The sequence below is a fragment of the Nematostella vectensis genome, chromosome 2, assembly GCF_932526225.1.
Source record: "Nematostella vectensis chromosome 2, jaNemVect1.1, whole genome shotgun sequence".
NCBI lineage: Eukaryota > Metazoa > Cnidaria > Anthozoa > Actiniaria > Edwardsiidae > Nematostella > Nematostella vectensis.
In genome coordinates, this window is record NC_064035.1 from 20,012,985 (window position 1) to 20,036,156 (window position 23,172).

At 38.7% G+C, this 23,172-nt stretch overlaps 3 protein-coding genes across 5 annotated transcripts; 1 reads left to right on the forward strand and 2 right to left on the reverse strand.

The window, feature by feature from the left end:
• Positions 1–461: 461 nt before the first annotated feature.
• LOC5508488 (dual specificity protein phosphatase 10) lies at positions 462–7,801 on the reverse strand. 2 transcript variants are annotated; one of them, XM_048724039.1, is made up of 4 exons: positions 7,083–7,221; positions 3,924–5,658; positions 1,659–2,018; positions 462–1,401 (listed from the first exon to the last, which is right to left on the reverse strand). In XM_048724039.1, the coding sequence occupies exons 2-4, from the start codon at positions 3,973–3,975 to the stop codon at positions 1,175–1,177; spliced, it is 639 nt and encodes a 212-aa protein (XP_048579996.1). In that variant the 5' UTR covers positions 3,976–5,658; positions 7,083–7,221; the 3' UTR covers positions 462–1,174. The 2 variants fall into 2 exon arrangements, with proteins under 2 accessions (XP_048579996.1, XP_001629063.2); XM_001629013.3 differs by lacking the exon at positions 3,924–5,658 and having other exon boundaries at positions 7,083–7,801.
• Positions 7,802–10,129: 2,328 nt separating this feature from the next.
• Positions 10,130–16,356, forward strand: LOC5508476 (spermatogenesis-associated protein 17). The gene is made up of 13 exons (XM_001629030.3): positions 10,130–10,241; positions 10,556–10,645; positions 10,746–10,827; positions 11,322–11,372; positions 11,703–11,721; positions 11,853–11,937; positions 12,819–12,888; positions 12,958–13,227; positions 13,799–13,899; positions 15,099–15,146; positions 15,760–15,828; positions 16,040–16,100; positions 16,174–16,356. Exons 1-13 carry the CDS (start codon positions 10,144–10,146, stop codon positions 16,231–16,233), a joined length of 1,104 nt encoding a protein of 367 aa, XP_001629080.3. The 5' UTR covers positions 10,130–10,143; the 3' UTR covers positions 16,234–16,356.
• Positions 16,357–16,757: 401 nt separating this feature from the next.
• Positions 16,758–22,217, reverse strand: LOC5508486 (polycomb complex protein BMI-1-A). Of its 2 annotated transcripts, XM_032377268.2 has the most exons (11): positions 22,125–22,173; positions 21,609–21,648; positions 20,762–20,878; positions 20,286–20,382; positions 19,838–19,893; positions 19,680–19,733; positions 19,203–19,305; positions 19,102–19,129; positions 18,537–18,635; positions 18,122–18,205; positions 16,758–17,905 (listed from the first exon to the last, which is right to left on the reverse strand). In XM_032377268.2, the coding sequence occupies exons 3-11, from the start codon at positions 20,865–20,867 to the stop codon at positions 17,348–17,350; spliced, it is 1,185 nt and encodes a 394-aa protein (XP_032233159.2). In that variant the 5' UTR covers positions 20,868–20,878; positions 21,609–21,648; positions 22,125–22,173; the 3' UTR covers positions 16,758–17,347. The 2 variants fall into 2 exon arrangements, with proteins under 2 accessions (XP_032233159.2, XP_032233158.2); XM_032377267.2 differs by lacking the exon at positions 21,609–21,648 and having other exon boundaries at positions 22,125–22,217.
• Between the last annotated feature and the right edge of the window lie 955 nt (positions 22,218–23,172).

Genomic DNA, 23,172 nt, shown 5'->3' on the forward strand with positions numbered 1-23,172 from the left:
GCTAAATCACCTGATGTCACGTGGGTCAAGAACACGGCCCTGATGCTAGAGTGTTCAAAGTCCACACTACCACAGGCAACCCGGTAAATTCGCAAATAAAAACTAAGAGTCAAATTACAATATTACAATCTATAAAAATGTAGAGTTAATAGCAGGGGCGGATACAGGGGGGTGGATTGGGTGGATATCCACCCCCCTTTTTTAAGTTAAAAAATTGAAAAGTCCATTTCTTTGAAGAAAATAAATGTCTGAGGGACGGAACGTACTGTCCATTACCCTTCGCCTACTTGACTTTGCTGACGCGACAAATCAAATTCAGCGTGAAGTATCGTAACATCTACCTACCAAGAACCACTGGATCAGTTTTAAGCAGTGTATCCGGCGATCATCCACCCCCCATTTAGAAATCCTGGATCCACCCCTGAATAGGTACAGAGGAATAACATTTCTATTGACAAATATTGATGATTGTCCGGTACATTTTATTATAAAACAAATAATTCCGCAATGCTACACTTCCTGATCCGGAAGATCCGTTTGTCATATATATATTTATTTTGTTCCAAATTTATTAACTTGGTAATAAAGATTAATAATTATCTCTATACGTTCTATTATAATCTTGTTTAACGCGTCTTATAACCATTTATATTCACTTCAAGGCCTAGTTGTGGGGCCATACTTTTCATGTTCCTAACGAAATTAAACATTTTAGTTCATTTGCATTCATTCACACTCATAGTCCGGTTCATTTGCATTTATTCACACTAGGCTCATATGAAAAGAACGGCGTCTTAAGGGCAAAACTACTAACATTTTTTCTGGTATCGTTAACCTTGTGTTATGACAATTGTTGCCGCTAAACAGTATTTTAATGAGGAATGTATATGGTGGCTAAAACACAACCACATAACTCCAAACATTAGGAACACCCACTGAATAAAACAGTACCCCTTGTTACAGAGGGCCACGTTCACGGCCTCATATGACATGTGACTCATATGGCATATCGTTCTTGTGTCCATTGTTTTTGGTCATTAATGACACCTAAGAAGGCCGGGAAAACATGCAACCATAACAGTAAACTGTAACGTCTTGTCGACTCTATATTTCATTCAACGCCATGCATCTCGTTACTTTGTGAACTTCATTGTTCTCGTCGTCAATTGCCCCTTTATGCTTTCAGCTCCTCATTCTTCTTGTTTTTCTCGTATTTTAGGAGGTGGCCCATGAAGTTCAGGTTTGGCGAAATGGTCGGTCTCTTCTCTTTCACAAACTGGTACGCTTCGTTGAGAGATAGACCAAGGTGTTGCATGACATATGCCACCGTGACCGTCGCCGAGCGTGACACACCTGCGTGACAATGCACCAGTACGCTGCTTCCACGAGATCGAGCTTCATCTTAAAAAAAATAACGACACATAAAACCTCCTTTCCTGTAATATGACAAATACAAGAGAAGCGACACACAAACTAATAACGGCAACGCTTTTTTCGGTGCAGTAGGCAGTACATTTTCCCCATTTACCCTAACAGGAAAACTGCAGCACCTCACTAAGTTAAGCTTCTATAAAAAAGCCAAACAGCTGAGTGATTTATACTACACAAAAGGTGAACATCTTGGAGCGTTGCAAAATAAATAAAAGGGACTTACGTACCTATGAATGCAATAGCTTCGTCAAAGTGTTGTCCGATGTCTTCTTGATATGAGTCGTTGATTTGAATACGCTTGTAAATTATATCCTCTCGTTCGCTGAAGAAGTTTGGGCACACAGGAGTCAGGTTAAGAATAAACTTGATCGCCAGTCTGTCAATCAAGTCTTCGTCAGCCGCTCCCTCTTCGCTGCCAAGGAATAGGAAGGGAAGGATGGAACTGGCAGGAGGGCCGCGAGGCCGGGTTGGACACAGATCTGGTGCGCTTAGCTCAGATATTCCGCAATTGCCCACGGGGTGGCAAATTCGTGGCGACGCATGCTCGCAGAGATTGTCGTACGTCTTACAGAACTCCCTCAGCCCTCCTGTTAATAACAAAACCGTACAACGTTTAAAACGGGGATTATGTTAGATTCAATCAATGCGTGCCCAGGACCCCCTTTAAATGAGCCCCGGGAATTCCAACATTGGAAACAAGGAGATCCACTGGACTAGAGAGGCATACTGCACATTTGGCGGGAAACAAAACACGAAAATAACAATGGAATTTTACTTATTCAATCCATTTATCTCTTCGTGCCAAGCGCAAAATAAGTATCTTCCACTATCTCTATGTTTGAACAGCAAAAGGACGCCCTTATTAACGTCAAGTGCATGCGAATTTCTTGGCGCAAACTAACAAACAGCGGTGTGGGAGCTACAAACTTGTTTATCTGCAGCAGTAATACATTAGCCTGGAAAGGTACTTTGCAAGCAAACATTATGTTTTTCAATACAACAACGTATACTAAGATCAGCTACTACGATCTATTGTACGCTATATAACTCCCTTGACTTAACCAAACTTAAGCCTTGTATGAAGCTCTCTTTTGCAAAAAAAAATCGAGCTTGCACTTGCTGTTGATACCATTCAAGCAACACCACCCGTAACCAACTCAAAACTGTAGCAGGGAACAATTAGGAGTACCTGCGCTCAGAATTCCGCCATGACAAAGCGTCCGTGCAAAATGCAAGCGAAAAACATCAAAATGAAGTTCCATAAATTGTTCCTCAGGACTTTTTCCTTGGCTGTTTTACACGCAGTATTTAACCTAACAGTTGACGGGCCATTGCCCATGAGATCATAAGCAAAACAACACAACTATTACTTAATCATGACTTCAAAAATTACACACAAGGAATAATGAGTTAACTAATTATTTTCCAAGGATCAGTGGATATTACTATACCACCTGTTGATCCAAGTATCTTTTCAATTAGCTTGGAATAGCTGATGAATGCCAGCCAAAACCTTGTTAGTTCAGCTCTTTTTTTTCAGAAATGAAATCCGTCAATAAAAAACCTTCAGTTTATGCTGATAAAGAAACGTTAAACTGCACTTAGCCCTACTTTAGGTTATTCATACAACACAGATGTCGCGAGCTCCAGGAAAAATGATAATATGACTGTGGGCTAGCCCAAAGTCAAACCATTCCTTTATTTTAATATATATTTTATATTGCAGATTAAGGACCTATAATTGTAGAGGGACAAAAACCTTATTTTTCAAGTAGAAGGTGGAAGTAAAAAGTACAAATTATTTGACAATTAAACAAAGGAAGGAGCCGATTATGGGCGTTGTTGTCAGTAATAGTTGACACAAGCTCGAAGGCTTCAATTAAAACAAACAAAAAGTAACCAAGACAAAGTGGCAAGAAGAGAACAGGACTTTTGCAAACAAATTTCGACCTTAAAGTGAACCAAAGTAATCTTTAAGTTTCCCTAAGAGCTGCTCCGTGAACCGTGGCTCTAAGACTGATGATCCCTTTAAGATCGCTGCACAAAAGACTAATTTGCACTCTCGTCAACTAGTTCACTAAAACCTAAACAAATACGGATTCCGTGTCACTTTGAAAAAGTAATATCCTGTAGAGAAAAAGTCATATCCTGTAGAGAATAACCCTAAAATGTGTAAGAAGAAAATCTCTCTAAAATATATATAATCTCTTATATCCACGGATTAACCCTGCTAAATTCTCAAAAAATGTGATACTAAAGGTAATTCACTCAATTTGGAGCGAGAACCAGCCCTTTGTAAAGCCAAAACCGGTGCATGGCTCTCTATTCGGCAAGGCAGTCACCAAATAAGGAAAAGCAAATGTTTTGAAGACTGTCCGATACTAGCTTCCATGATTCCTATTTAGTATTTCCATTGCAATGATTGATACCAGCACGAAAGCATCTCGCAAGAGCAGACCTTGTGGAATATTCTGTAGCAAAGGTATAGTTACCGATGTTAGGAGCGAGAGGTAAAGTCAGAGGGAGTAGGACCCGGCACGGCATCACTCCTTGTTCAACCTCCTGCGTGCTTCAGTGGTGCTTGTGTAGCTGGGCCACAGTTTGAACTGAACCTCGTCAAGTGCAGGCAACGCTTTCATGCCACAGCTGAGCTCTGTGGTAATCATGTTGCAGCCCACTGGGCGAGACAACCTCAACATGACGCTTCCACGGCCGACAAATACTCTCGCAAAATACGAAGACTTTTCTGGTCAATTATTGCTGCTTTTTTTTAACTACTCATTAAACAACCTACTCATTGCGTTTTTGAACATGAGGTTAGTGTTTCTTTAACTCGAAAGGTGTTACTTGTTAAACAAAGAACCAACTATTAAAGCCTTTTTGTTATCGTGATTAAACAAATTATTTTGGCATGAATGATTCATCACCCTCTTGACATTAGCTATTTTACATGCATTCCTATGTTCCCCAATTTAATTCTTTTTTAAAAGAAAGGACTTTTGCATGCAAAAACTTTTTGTTTAAAAAAATGCCGAAAAAAAGAGTCGAAAAAAAATTACAAACAAATGAAAAGTCCTCCGAATACTTCAAGCAGAGCTTAGGACCGCCCGAACAGTGAATGGTGTCATATGGCAATGAGTACCAAACGAACCAAGGAATTGATTACCTAGGTTCATTGATGTCTGGGTTTAAGGGACGGAAAAAGGCCCTGTAGGCCAAGTATTTCAAATTTGCAATATGAACCAAGAGTTTTGTAATAATGAAATTTGGCGGTTTAAAAAAATGGACAATGGACATCGATTTTTCATAAATTATTCTTTAAACGCTGCCAGTTAAGCTGTCCAAACTATTTCCAAGCGTCTCTAGTAGATTCAACTATCTTAAAAAGCCGATGGTATTAAGTGTTTGATAAGCTAGAATAAGGGTAACTTTGTATAGATGCCAAGATATCAAGAGACATAAATTATGTTGAGTATGTGCTTATTAACAAATCTTTGGTGCTCGGCCATCTGTTTTGACATACAATGATGATGTCACTGCGTACTGTTAACAAAAAAAAACGAAGGGGAAATGGGTGGCGCAAAATAGTTTTAACCATTAAAATATGCCAAGGATTATTGTCTCCTATTACTAGATCATCTTCAATGGAATGCCCTGCTTTCGCAATGCACAAATGTTCTTATAAAACCATCAAATGTTAGGGGTTTGGGCCTGTTTTAACAGAGGTGAGAGAGCCTATTTTCTGATGCACTATGGCACCTGTGATCCTACAAGTCACACCCATTACCCCCAAGTGGGTAGGTACATAAATACATAGATTGCCAGTCAGACCCATGTTTCTATGGCATGCATAATTTTGTTGTAAAGGCTTCTTCTGATAACCACAGTTATGAAATATGTGCCTCCCCAATCAAATATGGTAACCTACTATTCCTAGCCTTCACACACATCTGACCACTTAAGTAGGGGTGGTAAACACTGATTGATGCATTTCATGAATATGTATTAAGTGTGTTGGTATAACTGAGAAAACAGCTACAATGAGTGTAACTGGGGAGGGGAGGCAAGGGCTAGTTATTACTAGTCTATGATACTGTAGTTATCATTATATCTCCTCATATCTATACCCTTGGCAAACTTTTTTTGTTATGATGGGCAGCTCAGCATAACCAACCACGAGCTTAGGCACTCTGCAGTATCCCCAGGGCATCCCTTCCAACGAGAGCACTACGAAATACCAAGCCTTACTTATTGATAAAATGATACTTGGTGCCAATTATCAATAATATCAATTTATGTATTGATGATAACAAGTTGTACACCTTGAAATATGAGTTATTGTATGCTGATATCAATCGATAACTAAATGAAAATATAGGATAGTACCTTTTTAATCTTCCCATGATCTATGTTTGTATACCATGTTTGGATGCTATTACTTTGAAAAACAGTTTACACTTACTGATTCATCATTAAAGGTACTTGTACCTATTATCGGCCACCTGAAAATAATGTCAAATATTTCGTAAACTATAGAGAACAAGCCAAAAATGACATATCAATTCGAAGAAACAATGCCTGTGAAACATGTTTTCCAAATATTTTTCAACAGTTTATCATTTTGCTTAGCTAGGACAATTTATTCTTACACACCGTAAAATACTGCACAAAAAATTGTCTTTGAGTTGAAAACGCGAGGATGTAAAGAAGCCGTAAAAATCTCCAACATTTACTAATAGCGATGAAAATCGCTCTGCAAATCCGCCACTCTGTTGTTGATGACTCAGGGTGCTTTCAGGCCTTTGTTTCAGCCATGGTTTCATGTGATCTTTCATTGTTTGGGCCTCGGTCGCATGTCCTATTATCAGCCACTTGAACGATTCAAAACAAATTTGACCGATTAGAGCGATTGGGAGTTTTGCCATGCGCATGTGATATCATTTTTCAATTGCTTAGTACACTTTTACAAACTTGTATTTTTTAACAAATTTTATCTTAATTGTAGACATCAAGGTAATTTAATCTAGGCCAAATTATAATGACAAATAGTCAAACATTTATTGTTATGAATACTGAAAGCTGAATGTTTTTTTGTTTACGAGATAATTTAGCGTAAGCCTAAATGGCAGATAATAGGTACAAGTACCTTAATTCAGGATGAAAAACAACAAAATTCTGTTAATGTGGTAAAGTTTTACTTGGGTATAGTTATGTTTTCAACAGGGGTTGAAGGGTAGAAATCACAGATCATGGACCAAATTTTCTTACTTTCATGGATCACAGAGTTAACAATTGCTGTGAGTGCAATAACGGATCCCGGGTACCCCCCCCCCCCCCCCCCCCTGGGAGCATAGATGCGGTATAGTTTGACGTGGTGGCGCGCACACACACTAACGGGAATGGTTATACATTATCTCATAGCAACTTTAATGAGGATCTATAAAATTATAAAACATCATAAAAATCATAAAAATATAGAAAAAGGATGGTAAATAAGACGAATATTAAAAAACAAATCTAGCAAAATATTTGCCCACAAAAACTCTACATCTGTTCCACGAAGCGTATGTTTACAAATGGTGCATTACACATTTAGACCTTTATAAAAGCAGAATTATCCTAAAATATGCAGATAATATGAAGCCTCTTACCTTTAAGAAAAAACACGTCTTTTCCTTCTTTGAATAACGCTTGCATAACAAGAAGAACGGCCGCCCGGCAAGGGGAGAACTCCTCGCCTCGCGTCACATCATCGTAAACAATGAAAGAAGTCCGTGACTTGCAGCCCGAGACATACTTTTCTTTTCCTTCCTTAGACGTAATCAAATCCTTAAGTTTTGTTTTCCCTTGCTGGAGTCTCTTTCTTCCAATAGAAGAGCAGTTGACGTGAATAGCGCCTTTAATATGGCAGTAATTGTAGGCTAAAAGTGGTCTGCAGTCGATAAGTACAATGCTCTCTTCATCTTTCAGCAAAAGCTGTTCCACATCGCATGGCGAAACACTCGGCCATTTCGAATGATTCATACCAAACTTGACTTTCGAATCCAAATTCGAAGGAGTTGTTTCAAACAGAATGGCAGGCATCAGAGTGAAAAGACTTCTTCAGGTTCGAAAATTGTAAAATACAAAACAGTCAAAGCCAATACTGCTATTCGATGTGTTCTCACTGCTCGTTCTTGGCTGGTTGATCGCGTGAAGATTATCCGCCAACTTTTGATGAAAACCTAGACAGATGCTCAAATGTTTTTCGAACACATTACAAACAATAAGTTAATATTATTCTATCTCTATGCTTGAGGCTAAAAAGGCAGCAATGTTTTAGTTGAGACGTTCTAGATCATCGAATTTATTATTTTTTTATCGACTGAGCAAACTGGCTATGAGCAGGAATTTTCATAACATATGATGTCACTGTTAGCCAATCAGGTCACGCAATTGAGCGATAGAAATAGAAACAGTGCATTCGGTAAGTATTCGTTTCTACGACACACTATGACGAAGTACTGCCGATTGCCTCCGTAACCTGGAAGGTCCATGTGATTGACGCAATTACGAGCACAAAGGCAACCCTGGAAGATTCTAGATGCAAAATCAGAAGTAGAGTAACAATGGCTTCCTGAAAGAAGAAAAAAAAAATAAGTGGATCAAGATAATACGTTTCTGATAGTGAAGAATGTTGTATACTCCTTACGAAGTAGAACAAAATGTTTTTTGCTGTTGTTTTTGTTTGTTCGTTTTTTGTGTAAATAGCTTCGATGCACTTGATATCTGTTTTCATAATGGTCACCTTGTTGAGGCCACAGTTGTAATAACCTGCCACATTTTTTATAACGGCCACATTTGTAATAAGGTAGGCCACATTTGTAATAAACTATCCGATATCTCATGAAAGAAACATCGTATGACATCCAAACTTGGTAGGCGTCATGTAGGTGTCAAGGGGGTGCAACCAGGTGGTCACGTGATATGTGACGTCATCCATGACGTCATTTAAAATAAGAAATATGAACATAAAAGATATGTCATTATACCCACATCGTCAGGCTGTCAAACATGCAATATGTCATGCTTATAGGCAGTGCCTTAAGTTATCTGATAAACAAGAAGAATTTGATTTTTCTAAGAGACATGGAAGACGTAGCGACAGAATCAATCAAAATAACGTCATCGATTATGCAACCTCAAGTCGATAAGGCGAACATCAATCATTTGAACTCAATAATAATAAAACGCCCCCTTATCATGTTATTATAAGAATGATAGCAGGTGATTACAATGATACGAGTGTTCATCTGGCATTACATACGCGCCCATCTACCTATATATTACCTATATATAATATTTTTTTTCTCCCAAGAGATGGGCGCGTGTATATCCAGGTTCCACTGTATCAATACCATCAATTACTCTCAGTTTGGTTGCCCTGATAAGCTCAGTTCTTGAGATATTATTTCCTTTTCTTTTGATGACGTCATCGATGACGTCACATTTCACGTGATCATTTTGTTGACACTGCCTTGACACTAGCGTTGTCATACGATTTTTCCTTCATGAGGTATGGATATTTTTATGACGTCATCGATGACGTCACACATCACGTGACCATCTCGTTGCACCCCCCTTGATACCTACATAGATGACACTAATCATGTTCGGTTGTCATACGTGATTCCTTCATGAGGTATGGATATTTTTGATGACGTCATCGATGACGTCACACATCACGTGACCATCTCGTTGCAACGACTTTAAAACCTACATGACACCTATCAAGTTTGGTTGTCATACGTGCTTCTTTCATGGGATATATTTTTGGTGACGTCATTGATTAAGTCACATATCACGTGACCATCTGGTTGCACCCCCTTGAAGCCCACATGACACCTACCAAGTTTAATTGTCGTACGATGTTTCTTTCATGAGATATCGGATAGTTTATGTAACAAATGAGGCAGATTATTACATATGTGGCCTCAACACACCTTTTTATGTCTTTTTCTCCTATTCTCTGATATTATGCTTACCAGATAGATGAAATGTCCATTTTCCAATTAGCTTTGACGAATTATATACGTACCAGGGAGCTATAAATAGTTATGAACCCGTTCTCCTTGTAGCTCTGCTGCGTGTCTCCGATAAGACCACATAAATTAGTTTCTTGTTGCGATTTCTTCCTCTGGAGCGTTTTTTATTTTACTTTTTATTCTTATTTTATTAGTTCAAATCTCAAGTCTCAAGATTCGAAGCTTTATCATAAAGTAAGACATGGAATCACGACTTCTTGTGAAAAAATTTTTGAAGGTGCACTGGCAGTCGTGCCAAGACGGGACGCTAGTCTATTACCCGTGCAGTAAGATAACCATGAAAGTCAACTGAGGTAAAACGGCTATGCCATGCTGATGACTTCTAATAAGGACGAAACAGCTGTCCGTGGTTAGAAAAGTGTGAATTGGTTCATTTTAGCGGATATCAATAGTAAACTTTACCCTTGGTGATACCAGAATATCGAGCTTCGTTCGTTTACTATGCGCCTCGTATTAAGTAAAGGGTGCATAGTAAAAACAAACGAAGCTTCATACTCTGGTACCAAGGGTATAGTTCACTAGATGCACACAAATAACGATTCTGATTGAAATTTAAATCTTCGAATACAGATAGTTTATCCTACAGCCCGTGGCTTACCAAGTTTTGGGTTTCCTGTGGTAAAATGCTATGGCAACGGGCAAGAAACACAAGAACAAAATGGCGACATTCGCAAGGCTAATGGAGGGACGGCGCGAAGTGATCGACCAAATCTTTCAAAGGCAAAGGTATAAAGGAGTTTAGCTTTTAGATAAGGCATTCGAACGACTAATAAGGTATCAGATGACAGTACTATGCCTATTCTATGGCTAAAATCTCCTTGATTCTGAGAGAAAATCAGTTTCATTTTGTTCGGAGTTCTTCTGTCTTGTTTGTGGGGTTGTTGTTGTCTAAATAGTCTATGGCAATTTTATTTGAGGTGCCTTTTTTAAAATAAAAAGTGAAAGATAGAAGTGATTTACTATATTTTGGATAGAAACAGTGTTTGTTATGATACCTAACGCACCTCAAAAGTCATGTTTCTTTTGTGGTTATATTTTAGTGATGCAGAAAACCGAAGAATACTGGAGTACGATTCTGCTGTTAAGATTCAAAGCTGGTTCAGGGCTACACGAGTACGATCATACATTAGGTGAGTTACGTTACTTTTTTGTCAACCAAAAGGTAATAAAAATACAAGCATTTCCTCTAGGTACCCGTACAGAACACTGAGCACTGCTTTATAATGATAGGTTCCTGAACTATTGTGCGCGAACGATTCAAAGGCATTTCCGGGGATTTAAAGGACGAGAAATCTACCGTCATATAGTCAAGGTAATTTTTATTTGCTCCTTATGGAATTAAGATTGTTCTTTCCATTATGACTGTGCACAGGTAACCCAAGCTCATAGGGGTAGACATACAACAACATATAGGGTAAAAGTAGACCTGGAAATTTGTATGAAATTGTTAATAGATGACGCTGAAACTTACACTGTGCCAAGTTGGTGGTGTTGTTAGTGCCCTGGTGGAGATTTGTACAAAAAAAAATCCTGCGCTAACCCTTCACACTAACAGAGAGGACTTCTCCTCTCTTCTCCACCAGGGCCAGGTTCCTGAAAAGCAATTTAATGCCAACCCAGGGATGAATTTCACTTTTATCAAATCAAATGTATTGATAACCGCATTTATCCCTGGGTCAGTGCTAACCCGCTCTCCAGGGACTGGCCCCAGTTCACTGTATTTCTAACCCCTGATCCCCTATACGCTGGGGTTACCTGTAGTTGATGATAATGAAATTGTATAATAATTATTCTTTCATATTCCAGGAGCATGTGAAGCAGATGAGAATTAATTTCTATAATGCACAAGCAACTAAGGTATGTTGGGTACAAAGGGCACATGTAGAGACATACTACTTGTGTTAGTACTCCTGCTATTACAAAAGCCTGGAAAATTTAAGCTATTTATTAAGTAAACAGATATGTTTTATAACACAGACAGATACTGTATCTTTTATTACACATTCCACACTTTATACACGAAGGAAGGTTCTAAAAAAATAACATGAAATTTTAAAGCCAGGCCACATAGCTAACAAGGGATCATTTTTCATATTAGATAATTGCTTAGTTTGATTGAATATAAAAAAAAAAAAAATTTCAGTTCCTTTCTCTCCTATGCTAACCAGTTCTTTTTCATTTCAACAGATACAAAAAGTTTGGAGAGGTAGGTTATTTTCTAAACACTTTTTTGTAGAAAAGCTCTCCACTCTTTAGATATTTAGGGATTCTGTACGAATGTGACAACTTAAAATCAAATGGCTAAAATATTTTGTTGTAACTCTTTGTTCTTCTCAGGGTATTACACAAGAAAGTACATCCACAATTATTACAGCAGGAAGGCCTTCTTGACCGGCCTTGTTGTCAAGAATGAGATTGTTCGGTGAGAATCCAATGATCATGGCAAAAGAAACCCTGTTTGTAGGGTAGAAGGATTATGTAATTTTATTAGTGTAGTTGTAGATATTGATAGAGGCTAAACTTAAATTACGGTGTACACTAAAAAACGCACACTGTCATTGGATCCATGTGTTATAAGAGAAGATACACCCTTGAAATCAGCATGTGCATGTAAGCATACTCCCAAAAACTAAATTGTAACTTAAGAAAACTTGACTTTTTCTCACTGCCTTCTTTATTTTTGTTCAGGACACACTGTCACATCATCTATTTATCTATTAAAAGACAGGTGCTTACAAAAAACTAGATCAATTTTTAGACATTGCATCTAAATTGTGACATACAATTAATTACTAAAACATGGATCATATATGGAGAGGGGGGGAGTATCCCCCCACCCCACCCTAGATGACAGACTTTTCCAGGGGCGTAGCCAGGGTGGTGGCCCAGGGCCCCCCTTCTAGCAGCCAAAAATTCAGTAAATGCATGAGAAATCATCTAAAATACAGGAGAAAATGCCTTGAAAGGGCCTTTTGGGCCCCCTTCTGTTAAAAATCCTGGCTACGCCCCTGTTTTCCATACATTTTTGTAACTCAGCCATTCTTTTCATGATACTTTTTCACATATGTCCCTACTGCACAGCCAGTGAGAAACAGTATTCCATAGTAAAGACAAACACATTTAGTGCTTAGAATCCAATGAATTCCTCTGGCATGGCCCTTTGGTTTAAAGACAAATGCCACTGTTCAAAAAAGCCACAGCTGGGTAAAAAGAATCCTTTTACGGGTATTTCATGTTAGGGCGGCTACAGGATTTTCACTGCATGTGAATTAAGTTCTTTGTTCCTGAATCTTTTGTTTCCAGGCAACAGCTCCATGAGCTATCAGTGGCTGCTTCACAAGAGAGAGCAAGGAAGGCAAAGGAAGAGCAAAAAGTAAGAATATAGACCATATGAAACCAAGTGATTAACCATCCTAATTAACACATTTAATTATTTGTCCAGGCTGCTCAAGAAATGGAGGCTCGGAAGACACATTATTTGATAAGCACGCACCAGATACCAGGAGTGTACAATTCCCCATACGACAAAAAACATTTCTCAAAAGAGCATGCGCTTCTAGCTGTTCGTGCTCCCAGCCCCAAGACTCGTGCAGCGATTAGCGCTCGACTTAGAACAGGACGAACTGGGACCCTAGATGTCAGAGGTAGCGCGAAAGCTGCCGAAAAGGACATGAAGTATGAAGTGCTTCCTCCCATTACAACGAAGATGCAGGTAATTAAGGATATCAGATGCTACACATTGTGTCTAAGAAAAACAATAATCTTGTAAATGATGCAAAATTTGAGATCATTGGTAGAGAAGATGGCGCAAAATTTGACTTTTTGTATGAAATTGTAAATTCAAATAATTATAGCTCTAAGCAATAGTGGCAAAAACGCCAATATTTCAGTTCATTAAGAACTTCATTATCTGCACTACATGTTTCTGTGCTTTATTCTTTACAATCTGCCTCCAAAACCTACTGAGCATGCATGTTTTGTTTTGGTGTGTAAATTAGTGGGGAATGCTAATTAGGCTCCAGGAACAGCAGGATGTGACACACATTGGGCTTCAGTAGTGAAAGGGTTAATCTCTGAAAGGCCAGAAAGCATAGCTGTCAACTCACCCGCATTTGGCGGGTGTCACAAGTTTTTGGACCTATCTTTTTGCATATTTACTGTATTTCACCTGATTTCACAAGATTTCTGTCCAAGTTGGGTTGACAGCTATGAGAGTGATTTATAAGAACTTTAAATATTTTCCTGACTTAAGAAATGAATGCTGATGTTTTCTGTTGTATTAGGGACCATTCCGTGAACCTCAAGAAGTATGGAAACAGCGTCACAAGAAACTCAACCCAACTTTACGTGTTGATACATCATACACGTCCGCTGAGCAAGCAAGGTACTTGGGCATCCTGGCTTTTAATCTTACACAAAGCTTTCTGCTTTAGTGCCAGGAGGGAGAGGGGAGGGGGGGGGGGTAAAAAGAACCACCAAAATAAAAGAAATTTGAGAAACTTGGAAATATGCAGGAGAAAATGGTTCACAAGATGTCTAAGGTGGAAAAAAAAGAAACATTCTTTACTGGTGCCAGGGCATAAAATGAATTACACACCCATTTTATTTTAAGGGTGAGTTTTAAAGTCCTTAAAAACTTTCACTTATATCAATCTAGCCAAAAACAAAGCATAGATAAACTTTCAAATTCTGAAAAGGGAATTAAATTTGGTTGAAATTTCAATTTTCTACAGATCTTTGAAAATTTTCCTGGCCGCGCGAAAGGAGATTGAATCGCATGAATAATTCCAAGTTTTGGTGGGAAAATCTGAAACAACGTATTTTCCTTAAATCCGTTAAAATTTTGAGACGGCAATACCACAAAATATTGGCGAAGTGTTTTCTATTGCAATGCTACCCATAATAAAGCGAAGAATAATTTAAATGTCGAGAATTTTGTGTGCGAAAAAAGAAAATATCGTTTTATTGTAGGTTTCAAAAACAGTGCGCGCTCGTAAAAATATTGTCATTCTTGATTGCGAATGAAGCGTGCGTGCACAATGCACAAAACAATTCAAAGACTAAAAAATATCTGCTAAATTTTGCAGATTTGTTTTCTGAAGTTTAATAATTATTTGACTACCAGGTTGAGATATAAAGATGATGGTAAAAGTTGTAACCACACAACGTTCTTCAGCAATAACTAAGAAGACATGAAGACGGGAACCAGTTTAGCACACGCATATGTTTTCTCATGTAATTTGGTTGACATCTCGATCTACGTCACAAATGACTGGACCGGGCCTTTCAGTTCACAGTCTTTTTTCTGAAGGTTGACCAAAAATACCTCAATATTTCAGATTTGAGTTATTCGCGCGAACGCGTATATTATATATTATTATACGAACCACATACCATTTGGAAAATGAAAATATAAAGAATTGACAAAGTCTTTCAACTTTGAAAGGTTATATGGACTTTAAGCATGTCTTTAAATTTTGAAACCTGGGGGTGCAGGTCATTTTTTACCAGCAAAATATTGTTTTTGGTGTGAAAGACAATAATTTTGTGCTCTTTATTCTTACAATATGTTTGCCTTTTTAGGGCTGAGATGAAGGCTGAAGAGTGGGTCACACGAGTTATTGATGATAAGTAAGTCTGAAAATAAATACAATTTAATATTATTACTATTCTATTATTATTACTACAATGCAGGCTAATTTCTCCAGGGGGGGGGGGAATTTTCTGATAAAAATCTGACCATCCCCAAAAGAACAAAAAGATATTTTTGCCATTGCAGTACCTCCACTGTATGTTTATTATCAGATTTGGCAGTGAAAAAGTTTTTATTTTTCACATACCAGAGTGATCTAGAATGCCTTTTATCTAATTTGCTAGTTGTTGGGGTGTGAACGCACCCCTTGCCGTACAGGCCTGTTATGTATCTTGGACGCGGTTGCCTCGGTTTTTCCGCGGAAAATGTTGCAATAGTTTTAGTCATCACTATAGTTATATTATAAGAAACTTTTTTGTGTGTAGATCTGGGCTAGACTGTTACCCATACATACTTCAGAAGAGTGGATCCCTTGGTCTTAGTGCCATTAATTTGTTTTCTAGCAATCAGATTATACTATGTTCAATTATAGAAACAAACACCCAGGCTGACTTGAATTCCTGTGCTACCTTTCTTAGGAAAGGGAATGATACAGTCATGCAGTCAGTCTCATTGTAGGAAATCATACTAAAGAGAAGTTTTTTTTTTCAGGTTTGTTCCCTTCACTCATCGGACAAGGGAATATGAGCCACTCCTACACAGCACCTCAGCTTTTGGGAGGTGAGTCTAAATCTTTTTCACTAATGATAGAATATCGGTCTATCATTATCAAGGCATATCTGACAGGAAGGAGGGAGGGAGGGCAAAGCAAGAAAATCGTAAGAAGATAAAGGCAACTTGAAAGTGGAAATGGTGGTGCCCCATCCCCTGTTGTGGCCCTCAGTATGTTTTTCTATATTTCATTCATATTTCATCTCATATTTCATTTAAGCTTACCATATGGAACAAAGTACTTCAGAGAAAGTGATCCTGGAAGACATATAACATCCAAGGTAAGACTTGACAAAGACCTCTTAATTACAGAACCCATACATCATGTCTCATGTCTTTTTTTTTACTTTGCAGAGATTTGAAACTGTGACATCGCCTATCCCAATATTTGAACAGTATGGGAAAACATACTAACTACTGTATGTGGAAAAGAATTGTATAGAGAATGTAAATAGACATGCAGTGTATTATAGATTGTAAGGTGATGTCCATGTTGGTATAATGCCTTCAGTTTCAATAAAGCTGGTCTTCTATCTATTTAAAAAGTTCCCATTTCTAAAAAGGGTGGGATGCAGGGCTCTATTTTGAAAATGCTGTCTGTGCTTTTTTAGCAAAATTTGAATTGCTGGTTTTATTCAAGAGAGTGGTACACAATAATTCAGTGGTAAAGCCTTCGCTGCATGAGGACCAGAGTTCAAACCCAGCTCAGGCCAGCTTAGATTTTTTTAAAGGTGTAAAACCTGGCCGTCTACATTGAGGATTGCGAATCTCTTGTCGCAATACAAATTCTCAACATTTTTTCATTTTTTTTCACCCCATAGTACAGAAACCAACATTAAAGCACCAGAGAGAACATGTCCAACTATATATAATTGACAAGCATCTTTTCATTATTATTAGAGAAAAAATATATATAAATCACACTATAAATCACATTATTCATGAATGAATTATCAAGATTTATTCAATTCAGATCCAACAGAGTCGTTGTAATAAAGATGACAGAGATACATTAGGCAGCTGTGCTGCTGAAACATAACTTACTATGTGCATAATTTATACAATTCAAATGAATGAAGATCTTCAATAGAAGAAATGCAGTAATCCCTTTCAACAAAGAGATCAATGCTGGTAATCCATGGCATACCTACTGCCGGTGATCCATGGCATACCTACTGCCGGTGATCCATGTCACGTGACCACTGCTGTCACATGACCACTGCGGTGATCCCTGTCACATGATCACTGCCGGTGATTCATGTCACATGACTACTGCCGGTGATCCATGTCACATGACCACTGCGGTGATCCCTGTCACATGACCACTGCCGGTGATTCATGTCACATGACTAATGCCGGTGATCCATGTTACATGACCACTGCCGGTGATCCGTCACATGACCAATGCTGGTGATTCATGTCACATGACCACTGCCGGTTATTCATGTCACATGACCACTGCCGGTGATCCATGTCACATGACCACTGCCGGTGATCCATGTCACATGACCACTGCCGGTGATCCATGTCACATGACTACTGTTGATATTTCTGGTTCCATGTTACCAGAAGGTGAGAACTCTCCAGGAAAGAACTTTTCTTGTTTGTCACTCTCGGGGGTATCTGGGCACTCAAAAGTGTCCACCATAGTTGGAATAGTACCATTCGCTTCATACTTGGATAAGCTAAGGTCCTGCCTGGGTTCCACCCCAATCCTATCAATGAGAGACTCGTTTGTATGTAAATGCTTATGTGATAGTAGATGCGGGTCAAGTGTATTTTTAAGGTGAATGTTTTCTTCACATGATGTACTGTTTGGGCCTTCTGATGCATTACTATGATTCCTTGGTACCGCATTTTTTACGTCACGTGAAGGACTGTGCTGATCACGTAAGGTAGCTTTACGCTCACGTGCTGTTCGTTTCTTTTCACGTGACTTTGTAAACGTATCACGCGCTGAATTCTTAGATATTTGTGCCATCAAGCGCGTGTTTCCAGAATTCGTCAAAGATGTCCTGGGTATTTTCGAATCCGGATCGTTGTCGTTGTCAATGGCCATGAATACATATTGAAGGTCGATAAAGGACTATAAGACAAAACATTGCTGATTAGAATACTGGAATTGTAAAAAATATACCGTTTTGCCTCACTAACTAGGAGGATTTGACATTTGCTCTATACAGGGCCGTAACAGGGGGTGGGGCACTGGGGGCATGTGCCCCCCTCCCATACCTCGAGGCCTACCACAGCTTTGATATATCAGGGGTGAATGACACGATATCTAGATCGAGTGGTAAAATACCTTAGAGTGTAGTCCGTAAATTCCCGCCACTTCTTTCATTGATAAGTGATCGCTCAATATCTCATCGCTTCGTACAATCTCGGCCTGCAATAAATTACAAATAAAAGAAACTTCCATATAATAAACAAGTATAAATAACACAGATCTCTGACACTGCATCGGGCGTGTGAATTCGCAAAGGAAAGTTATCTCTGTGGGTACGGCGAATCAAGCGAGTGTACATTTCTTGTTTAAAAGCCCTAAAAAGCCGAAAAGCGTATTTTGTTAACCATTACAGTAAAATACACAGTAACAAACTCGTAGGGCTTGGTACCACGCCACTGCCTTGTCGCCGATGATCTGTTGCTGTTGATTTAGAGCCTCACCTTGCCGGTATTTGAAAATTCAGCTCAAAAGGCCTTGTTGTTTGACTCACCTCGTGCGAGGGCGGGATGCTGAATTTCATGAGGAAGAATTTTTTTAGGACGCCAATCGTCATTGTAGATGAACATCTGAGGTACCGCGTTGGAAACACCTGAGTCACAATAAGTGCATTTTAAAGCGTGAAGCCAAGCCATTGCCGTTGTTGCCAATGTGCATTTTACAGCCATTAGCATAATAAAACTAATACTGATGTATTTATTCATCATAATCGATTTTGTTGGTGGTGGTTGTGTTGCTTTTGCAAACTATTGCTACAATTTCTACAACTACTTCAGAAGCCCTAAAATACCATTTATAAAAGAAAAGCCTATTTTTTCTCGGATACCCCCTAAAAATACCTGAGGCCTGATTTTGACCCCTAAAAAATACGACGAGCATCCCTACCAGGTAGACATGGGAAGATAGATAGCTAGATGTTGTTATTTCTGTTTTGTTTTTGTAGATGCTGTTGGCCATAAAGCAAAAAGAAAAAAAAGAGACAAAACAACTGAGAGAGCACTCCTCGTCTCATTCTTAGTACGACACTCGACAATCGACACTCGACTCTCGACTCTTACCGGCTGATCTCGCCAGTTCCGCCTTGCTCTGAAATCACAGAAAGTAACACATTACCGTACGTCTTTAGGTCTAAAGGTGTCAAGGACATGGTTCCCCTTACCCATAATACTCCAGTGTTAGGCACACGGGGTCTTCGATCACGTCGTCTTCATGCTTCTTGTTATTACTATCGCCTTTTACTTCGTCTTTTGGCTCGACACGTGCTTTTCCAAAGAAAACAAACTATTAAAAAGTAGCGCTAGAGCGTAATATATGGGGCGCTGACCTTCCAACCTTTCCCATATACAGGCGACGCGTACCCAGGGATTGCTGAGGGGGGTTCTTAGTGATAGGTATTATATGGATAAAGGATAATTTTTGGCGGTCCCTCAATAAGAAATCACTCACTTTTTTTTGCTACCAGGAGGGTTTGTTGGAGTGAGGAGGCTCGCCCTGTCTACGCGCCTGATCCATTCTATGTAATTTCTCCTTCCTACATATCGTGATTTTATTTCAAATCAAACATTCTCGCTTATTATCCCCCTCCGCCGTAAGACGCTGCAAAGTCAATGCAATATAAAGTATACGGTTTACTTACTTGGGTCATTTTCTTGTAATTTTGTTTTGAATTCCTCGCGGTAATTTAGCTCTCCTATAAAAGAAATGATATAGTAAGCTGGAGGGTAAGACACAAGGGTTGGCACTCAATGACCGTCTCAAATATGGACGTTATCAAGCCATGGCATGCTCACTTACGTTGATAGAGGCCAGGGACAAGCTTGTACACAATATCCTGCAAAACACAGTCAGGCCTAGAGAACAAACCAAACGTGTTATTGAATTTCATGTCCATCCCGAAAAGCTTCAGTTTTGTTTAGTTATAACGTGTAAGATACCGTAATATGCACAAGGGGGAAGGGGTTTCCGGGGGCCGTAATTAGACCCAAATTCCTCGGTGATTTGTAAAGAACAGAGATATTGAGACCGTGATTCGTGAAATCGATCGTGTTCGTGAACAGTGAATTGAAGAATTTATCTATCATGATTCCAAACCATGACATTTGGTCTTGCTTTATTTGATAAGTTCGTACCCATTTTAAAAATGGACTCCATGATTTTTGAAATTGTGAAAAATTGGTCCATGATCCGTGATTGTTACCTCCTGCTGTTAATTCAAAGGGTATATTTATTCACTATCTGTTACCTGATGTTCAGAAAGGGCCTCGTCTTGTGTACTTCCGTGTCGCATACAGGGCAGTGATAGCTCGCCTGTAGCCAGCTGACGATGCAGCTACGACAAACTGCCGGACAAAAAAAGACGAATTAGGATACGTAACCACGCAACGATCGGACCCCTATCGAGCTCAAATTCGTTGCCCCTACGATACTTTTGTATCCCTTCGTGACAGATCGGGCTAAGCTCGTTAAGTCTTCGATACTTTTGTATCCCTTCGTGATCTTTCGGAATAAACTCGTTGCCCCTTCGATACTTTTGTATCCCTTTGTGATCTTTCGGAATAAACTCGTTGCCCCTTCGATACTTTTGTAGTCCCTTCGTGATCTATCTGGATAAGCTCGTTAACCCATCGATACTTTTCTTTTCCTTCGTGACCTATCGTTTCTCATCGATTTTCTTTTTTGTGGCCGGTTCTTCCCCCTGTTTGAGCCAAATTAACTTACAAGAGTGAAGGCACTCGACTATAGTGGTCGCGTCCACCAAATATCCCCCGCAAAGCACGCATATGATGTGCGGGTTGAGGTCCTTTAATGCCATCCTACGCAGCATCTTTCTGCCGGCTAGAAGTAGAAATCGAAAAAAAGACATTCATGAAAGTAATAATGATATTTTTCTATTATCGTTTAAAAGATTATTGTGAAACAACGGACATAGTTAACAAAAATTCACATTTATATCGAAAGCAGACATCCGACTATTCGTTATGAAAAAATACTTTGTCTTCTTCATTGCGCCAGGGTCTTTTAATCTTTCTACGTTTACATAATCTGGAACAGGTAAAAAAATGTACTTAACTTATGTCTTTAATGTTTATGTTTTTAACGAAATGGAACAACAAGTTTTGCGTTTTCTGCTGCTGTTTGTTGTAGATAGAATTGAGTAAAACTGGCCGTCCACTATACGTGTGATAAAGAGAAAAAACAATAAGCCCCTTTAAAATAGTTCACAAGCTTCATGTATCGTGAAGCAAAAACCTTGATAAGAACATGTTCGTTGTTTTACTGCCTATCGTTAAGAGCTGTTTCCCTTGTCGTAATAGTTTAAGTTACGTAGTTGCGTTCCTTGTGTTGGTTCCTAAAAAACTATATACGGTTTTTAACGATTAAGTGATTTAAATAGTTCCCCAAGGGATAGACGTCGATTTTTTATTTTAGCGACAGTTTTCTTCACACGGGAGGGAATTTTGCTTCAAATAAACACCATGTTCCCAATGTCCACGACCTTTCTACTGTCAGGAAACAAAATGTGGTGAAAATTATTACTCGGGAGTTTCTGTTGAAAGCTACTTACTGGTCACAATCTGAAGTAGAACACTTTACCATTCCCTATACTGTGATATGAAAACAAAGATCTAATTTAGTCCGGGGTTGTTGTCCGACTATTCCAGAAAATATATCAACTGAAAAGCGAGGCCGGTCTACATTTGGTTGACTAATGGTCGAGGCTACTTTGCAAAACTAGCCTCAAATTCCTGTCGAAAATCAAGTTTTGTTGAACGAATTATATTCTATGTGATAACCTACACTAAAAGCCTGTTTTGATAAGACTGATCCCCAAACAAAATCGAGTTTCACTTTAAAAGTATTTGACTACATCGCACATGTAATGTGTACTACAACTCTGACAAATGATACAAAACAAAAATTCACGCACCGAGCCTAAGTGAAGTCAATATTCAAGCGATGAAATTAACTCAAAATCACTTACTTATCCACATAATAACTATAATATAAGCAAGTTAACCTATTCTACTAACGAGATGGCAAGCATGGAGACGAAATCTGAAGTGCTAGTGTGAAAACCTACCGTTTTCTAGGAGCAAATCTTGACGAATTTTAAAACCACGGATTGATTGAGCCACACGTTGCTATTGATTGGAGAGGTCACGTGATACTTCCGTACCAGTCTCCTTGATGTTTAGGTATATTGGCAATACGAAACCATTTGCCTTTAAAGACGATTCCTTTTTAAAGCAGTAATATCTATCTCATAATCATAATGAAATACTAATGGTACTAATTATTGGCGTCGGAGGGGTAAAGATCTTAAGTTCTCGAATTGTTAGACTCTCATAAAAGAAGCCCGAATAAAAAGTCCAAATTGGTTAGTTTATTCTTAATAAACTTGAAAATATTTCAAAGGTATAGATAGGTGCAAGACAAATACATTTTTCAACGTTGTCTTTCAGAGCAGATGAAAGAACTAAACATAAACTAGTCAGGTAAACTGCCTGAACTGTTGTAAATAAATAAGGGCTTTGTTTGAAATCTAGCTCATACTTGCAATGACTAAACTTACTCTCCTTTCAAAATAAATGAATAATGTTTAGCTTTTGACTCTTGTATCAAAATTAAGATAATAATGACCAGTCCTTGCGATTCCGTTCGTTGCGTTTTGTTTTATTTTTATTTCTCTTGTTCCAAAACCCTAAGCGATCAATTTTTTCAACTCTCGAACATCACAGCTTCGCCGAGGTCGCGTAACACTGCCCAGACTAGCACTCATAGATACCAAAAAGACACATTAACCCGCGCCAGAGGATTAAGATTGTTTTTTGTTTTTTTGACCACAACAAATCACGCCGTAAAAAAGAACCGGAGATGTGTTAGTCACGTTTTTGGTGTAGGTATATTCGGAAGTTGCGATGGCTATTTGAAGCCAGAGAGAAACAGTTAGTTGTACTAGGTCTTTTTATTGAATATATTCATTGTTATTCTTTGAGACTTTGACTTTGTTTAGGTTAAATACATGGAAATATTTTAGAATAGACTTGGTCTTACAGCGTCACTGGTTCGAACCCGTGCGAAAGTCGAAGTGAGGAGTATAAATAGAGAAAGGGAGATGATTTCAAATT